Raw genomic sequence first — 8,186 nt, 5'->3', positions numbered from 1 at the left:
CTCAAGTGCTTCTGAAGGGGGAAAAAAAAACCCAGGATAATGGGATTGAATATAGTAGTGCAGTGGGAATGGGGTATGGAGAAGTTCCTTAGGTAGGTGGCCAGGGAAGGCCTGTCTGAGAAGTACCTTTGAGCTTAGGCTTGAAGGATGAGAAAGGGCCAGCCTGGCAAAGACCTGGGTGAAGTGCGTTCCCCACAGAGGAACATGAAATACGAAATTTGGAAGGTCGTGACTGGGGTAGGTTGACAGTGAGGAGAGTGAGATCAGCTTGGAGAAGAGCCAGCTCATGCAAGCCTTTATTCAGTTTAGATTTTTGTGTTAGCACAGTGGGAAGCCAGTAGAGCATCCTTAGCAGCCAAGTGTCAAGGTCTGGTTTATTTTTACACAGATCATACTGGGTAATGTGTGAGAAGAGATTGTAGAGGGACAAGAGTGGGAGTCTGTGGAAATGATAGTAACTGAGACTAGTGTGGTCGTAGAAGTAGAGTGAGAAGTAGGTGGTTTAGAAGTATATCTTGTCCTGACAGCATTTGCTGATGGATTAGGTGTGGAAGGGTAAAGGAAGGGGAGGAACCAAGAATGATTCCTAGATTTTCAGCTTAAGTAATTGGGTGATGGTGGTGCCTTTTGCTGAGATAGTGAAGATGGAGCAAGCAGGTTTAGAGTACGGGAGGGGGCATACACCAAGAGCTGCATTGTAGGCGTATCATGTTGGTAGTGACATCCAGGTGAGTTAGTGGGCAGTTGCTTTTAAGAATCTGGAGCTCAGGAGAAAGACTGGGTATACATATATAAATTTGGGCATTATCAGTATATAGATGGTGTTTAAAGCCAAGGGACCAGGGAGACTACCTAGAGAAAAGGAAGTTTTCTAGGATTAAGCCTTAAGGTAACTCTTAAGATTTTGAGTAGAGCTCTTAACCTAGGGACCCTTGAATAGAAATCAAGGGGTTCAGCAAGTTGGTTGGGGAAAAAACTACACCTTTATTTTCATTAACTTGTAACTAGAATTTAGCATTTCTTCAATTATGAACGTAGGGCAACAACTAGTAGCATCTGCAATGCCTGTGGCTTTGTCATGAGTGGAAATCACTGATATTGCCATATCACATTACAGTGATCACAGCTATCTCAAAATATCATTCATGCTGTCCCTACTTCAAAACTTTCGTAATTATTAGACCTACTGCTCACTGTTATTTTTTTTATATGCTAATAAAGGAGCAAAGGAGCCCTGGTGGCACAGTGGTTAAGTGCTTGGCTGCCAACCGAAAGATGGGTGTTTCAAACCCACTAGCTGTTCCATAGGAGAAAGTTGGGGCAGTCTGCTTTCATAAAGATTACAGCCTTGGAAACCCTATGGGACAGTTCTACTCTTTTCTGTAGGGTTGCTATGAGTTGGAATTGGCTCAATGGCAATGGGTACCTGTACCTAATAAAGGAGCACATGCATTACTATATCACAAATCTGTTTTTTAAGCATTTTGTTAAGTATATTTTGATTTATTTCTTTTGTAATCCTGTGTGTTTTAAGTCTAATGCATTTAAAAACAGTGAAGGGGTCTGTAGGCTTCAGCAGACTCCCAGAGTGGTTCATGACACCAAAAGGTTAGGGACCACTGAAATGCTTACTTATGAAGGGAAAGAGAAAGGCTGGAAGGGAATGTCAGGTGGAATGAAAAAACATTCTTTTAAAGATGGAAGTGACTTGATTATGTTTCAAATTCTGAGAGGGAGAAGTGGCAGCTGTCAGGGGGAGATGGTACATGGAGCCAGGTCCGTGGAGTGGCGTGAGACATGGTGATCTGGAGCACAGGTGGAGGGCTAGGTTTGGATAAGGGGAAGGAGAAGACGTATCATCCTCTGAGTTCCGAGAAAAGGATGGGAACAGGTAGAGGCAAGGTGGGGTCAGGAGCCCAGGTCACCTGCTAAGAGTGTGGTGGTAGATTAAGGGGCTTGAGGAGTAGAGCATATTTCTTAACAGGCAATTCTTGAGCGTTTCCTGAAGGTTAAGCATTATGCTAAAACTTGGGATATAAAAGTGAATAAGACATAGTCCTTGCCCCCAAATGACAGTGTCTTCTCATGAAGAACATAGACATATAAGTAAGCTCAAAAAAGAAAGCACTGGATTTGGTCTGAGGTTGGAGGCTAGAGGAGGAGGTCAGTGAAGGCTTCCCAGTAGCCTGGCATTTGGACAGACTCAAAGGATGAGTGTACGATTGCCAGGGAAGACTGGAAAGGGAGAAGGGAGAACATTAGCAATAGCATGGATGTGTGGACAAGCAGTGCTAATTTTTAAGGAAATTTTTATTGAAATACAGCATTCATACAGAAAAGTACATAAATCATGAGTATATAACTGATGAATTTTCAAAGTGAACACTCCCACTTAATCACCCAGATCAAGAAACAGAACATGACAAGCGAGCAGGGCCAATGTGAAAGAGAAAGTGTGAGAATTGGGAGAGGAGGCTGGAGGGGTAGGCAGGGTCTTCCTGTGTTGAGTTTGGGGCTGGGCGAGGGAGGGAGGGGAGCTGTGGGAGTGCAGAGATGGGCATGGCAGGGCTTCTGCCTTTACAGCTCAGTAGGGGAGGGTGATTGTTTTCTGTCGTTCTACAAAATGACTGTATTACATTATAAAGTTTAGGTAAAGACACCGTGCTCCCCCTTGCTTATTTAGATGAAGGAATTCTTAGTAAAGAATTGTTTATTTCATTGTGTACATACGTAAGATTTTTAGGGGTTCACAAAAGCCTTATTTGAAAGTTAATTTGTTTTCTCTTTCTTACTTAGGGATATTATGTGCACCATGACATGCTAGGAGAAAAAGGAGATTTCATTACTTCACCTGAAATAAGTCAGATCTTTGGGGAGGTAATATCCAATGTAAAACTATAAAAGAAACTCTAGTATTATAAATGTTTGAGAACAGATCAAGTTTTATTATTCTGTGTTTTCCAGCTTTTTGTGTACGATTCATCAAAAATTTGAATTTTGTACTAGTTTATGTACTGAGGGAATAGAGAGGCAATAGAGGGAAGAAAACGATAGAGGAGACATTTGAAAAGTTTATACTTCACTAAAATAAAGGAAATGGAGAGGTAAGAGGGACAAAGGTAAAGAAACGGAAGAGAAGTAAAGTGGTAGAGAAGAGGGGAGTAAGATGAAATGTGAGAATGGAAGAAGGAGGAGAGACGAAAGGGAAGGTGAAGAAAGAGGGAGAGATACTCAAGAAGAAAGAGAGAAGAGATAAGAATAGTGAGAGATTAGTGAAATCAAGATGAACCCTAAGGCCGCCAACCATGATTAGCCATAGTTACAGTAGAAGTCTTTGTTAAGGAACTTTGAATTTCCTTTAGGATTGTAGTTCATTTATTTTCATGTAAGTATGTTTGAACAGTTTAGAGGTAGAAAATGGTATACAGGAGAAAGTAGAATCCAGGTATTGAAAATCATTTATTATAACTAAGAGCCATATAATTATTTAAATCATATGAATATGAAAAAATGACAATCATATTTCAAATGTGTGTTTATTTTTAAGTAGTAGCACCTCTCTGTAAGTGATATCCTCTTACCTGTGTTCAAGGGACCTTTTATAGCAGAGATTGCCCTATCACCAGTATCTTTGTTTACTAAGTTTTCTTAATGGTGTCTGTTGTGACATAGTCCCAGTGAAGTTCCTGTGTGTCTTCGTGTGTGTGTATGTATGTCTATACAAGTATGTGTTGCTTGATGTCCATGACACGTTCTGTGAAGTAGGACATTAATATGATTTGGCCACTGCGAACGCCTATGTCTGTGGGGTGTGAGGCTCCTGGGCCTGGCCCAAGGGGCTACTGTTCAGTGCACGGCCCTGGAAGCTCCTGCTGAGGACATCTCAGGTGAATGCTTGGCCAGGTCTCCCCCAGCTGTCGCCACCTTCCGTACTAAGCTAGATGCAGAGAAGGCCAGCTTGCCCGTGAGAACCTGCCCTGGGGGGGTCGGGGGAGGGGACATTTGTGGCCATGGGGGCCGAGGGCTCCTGAGCCAGGGCTGGGGCATCTGGGACATGTACCTTTCCATTGGTGCCCTACAGGACCACACTGGGCAAAATGCGGGGACTAGACCTTCTGAGTGGCAGGAGCCGAGGGAGACCAGGCTTGAGAGTTTGGGCCTGGGCCTCCATCACCACAGACTAGGTGGCTTCCAGGCCACATACAGCAGCTGGGCAGAAGTTGGGCTCCGGCCTCAAGATGACGGTCTGGTGTCCTGGCACTCAGACACCTGGGTGCTCCGGCCCCGACATATGTGTGGTCAGATGTTGCTCAACTGGACGTTAAGTGATGCGTACCTGTATATACATATTAAATAACTTACATGGTGGATGTTTACAAACATTTTCCTTTTGGCCTAAAGTGCAGAGTTATGTGGAATTTTATATCGTGATATACTTTATAATACTTTAATTTTTGCCTTGTCACAGCTACTAGGGATATGGTTGATTAGTGAATGGATGGCCACTGGAAAAAGCTCAACTTTCCAACTGGTGGAACTGGGTCCAGGTAGAGGTACCCTCACTGGAGATATTTTGAGGGTAGGTAATAAAAGAATGCCTTAAAGTGTCATGAAGGTGAACCTTACTACTTCTGACTGTTTGCAAACTTTGTGGATTTCCTTGGCTTTCAGTCCTACCTCCTTGATCTCATATTTCTCAGCGAAAACATCATGTCAGAATAACATAATGAATTGTTTATTGTTGTCTGTTTGCAAGCTTAAAAAAGGGGAGAGGAGTGTGAAAGCTGAAAGTATAAAGTGTTTAGAAGACAATACAGGAGAATATATTTGCCTTCTGAGTTAGAGAAGAGAACAGCAGAAACCATAAGTGAAAAGAGTAATCATTTCAACTACATGGAAGTTAAGAAGTTCTGGTCTTCAAAGACACCATAAAGAGAATGAAAAGACAAGCCACAGAGTGGGAGAAGGTATCTGCAATACAAACCAACAAAGAACTAGTAGTTAGAATATATAAAAATGCCTTTAAATCAATAAGAAGACAGATAACTCAATGTAAAATTCAGGCCTAAGACTTAACAGGCTCTTCATAAAGGAAGAAATCCATATGGCCAATAAAAATGAGAAAGTATTTAGCCTCATTGGTAATCAGGGTAATGAAAATTAAAATCACAGTGAGACACCACTGTACTCTGTCCAGATTGGGAAAAACTGTAAAGTCTGATAACATCAGGTGTTGGTGAGAGTGGGGAGATGTGAAACAATGGGGAATCTCATAAACTGCTTGTGAGAGTAATTTGGTACAACCACTTTGAAAAGCTATTGGACATTATCTGCTAACATCAAAGTTACTTAATTACATGACCCAGCAATTTCACTGCTAGGCAGATGCCCTAGAAAAACTTGTGCATATTTGCATCAGGAGACATGTACAAGAATGTAGCGGCAGCATTTAGAATAACAACTGGAAACAACCCAAGTGCCTGTGAGTGGAAGAATGGATAAATACATAGTGACATAGTCATACACTGCCGTGGAAATGCATGGAATTCCAGTAGAACACAGCAATATAAAATATGGAATGTGATGTTGAGTGAAAAAAGCAATTTGCAGAAGACTTCATATCATATGATTGTATTTATAGAAATTAAAATATAATTAGCAACAAACCATACATGTTTGATGCTACAGATATAGTTAGTAAAATTTTAATGAAAAGCCAGCTTGAAGTTCAGGATGGTGGTGACATCTGAGGGAAGGAAGGGGGGTACGGGGGCTTGAAAAGTAAGGCTCTTGTCCCATTTCTGTAACCAGATGGTGGGTATTCTTCTGTGTATAATTTTTTCTATCATTCTACCTAATATTTTATAAAAACATTAAAAGGAAGAAATATTGGTTATAGTATATAATAAATAATAGTGCTTTTAAAATTTAGTTTATACTATTTTGAATCCCATCAGTCTGTTGAGATTATTTTGTGTGTACCTGGCAATTCAGTGTTTTTTTTTAAAAAAAGAAAGTAATAACAAAAGAATCAATTTAAATGGTAGTTTCTTGATGCTTATGTGATTTATGTTTAAAATTAGGAATTGAAGGATTAAAAAACGAAATTGTAAATATCTGACAAGTAAGAATCTTGATTATATCGTATTTAGGAAAAATAAATAAAACCACTAATTTAAATTTTCAGAGCCGTATTTTATATCTCTTCAAATGGACAAAGGCCTTTGAACATAAAATACTTAATAATATTCTTATTTTCTTGTTTCTAGTCACTTTAAAAATCATGCCCATACCCCTTAAAAATGTATGAAGGATACTTTGGTAGATTGAGTTGTAAGAACTCTTGAAAAGGCAAGAAATTAAAAGCAAATAGCCAAAGAAGTATTATACAACCTGTTTTATTTTGTATCATACTGTCTGAGGCTGGGTTCTCTAGAGAAGGAAAACCAGCAAAGTGGGTAAATATACATAGAGAGATTTATATCAAGGAGAAGGCTCTCGATTGTAGAGGCTGGAATGTCCCAAGTTCATGGATCAGGATAGAGGCTTCTCCCGATTCACGTAGCTGCAGGGGCTGGCAAACCCAAGATTGGCAGGTTGGAGAGCAAGGCTCTTGCTCACAGGCTGTGAAGATGGACGAATCCCAAGATTGGCAGGCAAGACCATAAGGCTTTTCCTGATTCATGTAGCTGCAGGGGCTGGCAAACCCAAGATCAGCAGGTTAGAGAGCAGGGCTACCGCTTACAGGCTGTGAAGATCTATGAATCCCAAGAGTGATAGATAAGCTGATAGCTCAAGTCCCAAGAACCAGGAGTCAGATCAACAGGAGGCCCCTGCAGGATCCAGAGCGAGCAAAAAGCCAGACGTCTGCTTATATTTGGATGCAGGCCACACCTCCAATGAAACTTGTTTTCATCTGATTGGTTATTCATAGTATATTCCGTTATGGGAGTGATCATATATAAACACTGAGAATCATGGCCCAGCCAAGTTGACACACAATCTTAACCATCACACATACTTTCTGAAAGTTTATTCTCTTGGGATGAAGGTTTTTTCATTTGTAGTTTTAGGACAAAACTAAGTTGGGACAAATTATCTTGTCCATATTGTCAGTCTTACTTTCTTATCTCTGAATTAGGAGGCAAATCACCAGTGAAAATTAATACAAATGAAAAATAATATTGATGTGCTTTACGCTTTTGGCTTTGGGATTTAAGCATTAAATTACTGGTAAAATACTAGTATTTAAGTTTTTTTTTGTTTTTTTTCCCCCTCTCATGTTTATAGCAGTAAAGAAAAGTTGTGTAGTCTAAGAAAAAAATGAAAATGTGATAGAATCCCAGAGTAAAACTGTCAAGTTATTATTGTTGTTAAGTGCTGTTAAGTCACTTCCAACTCATAACGATTCTGTGTACGACAGAATGAAACACTGCTCAGTCCTGCACCATCTTTATAAACGTTGCTATGTTTGAGCTCATTGTTGCAGCCACTGTGTCAGTTCATCTCATTGAGGGTCTTCCTCTTTTTCGCTGACCTTATACCAAGGATGATGTCCTTCTCCAGGGATTAGTTCCTCCTGATAATATGTCCAAAGTACATAAGACGAAGTCTCGCCACTCTCCCTTCTAAGGGACATTCTGGCTGTACTTCTTCCAAGACAGATTTGTTTGTTCTTCTGGCAGTCCATGGTATATTCAATATTCTTTGCCAACACCATAATTCAAATGCGTCAATTCTTCTTTGGTCTTTTAGTCATTGTCCTGCTTTCACTTGCATATGTGACGATTGGGAATACCATGGGTTGGTTGGGTCAAGTGCACCTTAGTCCTTAAAGTGACATCTTTGCTTTTCAACATTTTAAAGATGTCTTTTGCAGCAGATTTGCCTAATGCACGGTCATCTGATTTCTTGATGGCTGCTTCCAGGTGCATTGATTGTGGATCCAGGTAAAACGAAATCTTTGACAACTGCAGTTTTTTCTCTGTTTATCATGATGTTGTTTATTGGTCCAGTTGTGAGGTCTGATTTTGTTTTATGTTGAGGTGTAATCCACACTGAAGACTGTAGTCTTTGATCTTCATCAGTAAGTGCTTCAAGTCCTCTTCACTTTCAGCAGGCAAGATTGTGTCATCTGCATATCACAGGTGGTTAATGAGTTTTCCTCCAGTCCTGATGCTGCGTTC

General features: G+C 40.4%; 1 protein-coding gene across 3 annotated transcripts in view; it reads left to right on the top strand.

Moving 5' to 3' along the window:
- Nucleotides 1–8,186, top strand: part of NDUFAF7 (NADH:ubiquinone oxidoreductase complex assembly factor 7) — a 22,055-nt gene that overhangs the window by 4,021 nt on the left and 9,848 nt on the right. For 2 of the 3 annotated variants that reach the window (XM_004369555.2, XM_023735948.1), the window contains exons 3-4: nt 2,797–2,877; nt 4,469–4,579. In XM_004369555.2, coding sequence (XP_004369612.1) covers nt 2,797–2,877; nt 4,469–4,579 — 192 coding nt within the window. The remainder of the gene's footprint in view (nt 1–2,796; nt 2,878–4,468; nt 4,580–8,186) is intronic. The other variant, XM_023735943.1, reaches the window with a different exon arrangement.

The sequence above is a fragment of the Trichechus manatus genome, unplaced genomic scaffold, assembly GCF_000243295.1.
Source record: "Trichechus manatus latirostris isolate Lorelei unplaced genomic scaffold, TriManLat1.0 scaffold00005, whole genome shotgun sequence".
NCBI lineage: Eukaryota > Metazoa > Chordata > Mammalia > Sirenia > Trichechidae > Trichechus > Trichechus manatus.
This window is presented reverse-complemented; position numbering and strand designations above follow the sequence as displayed.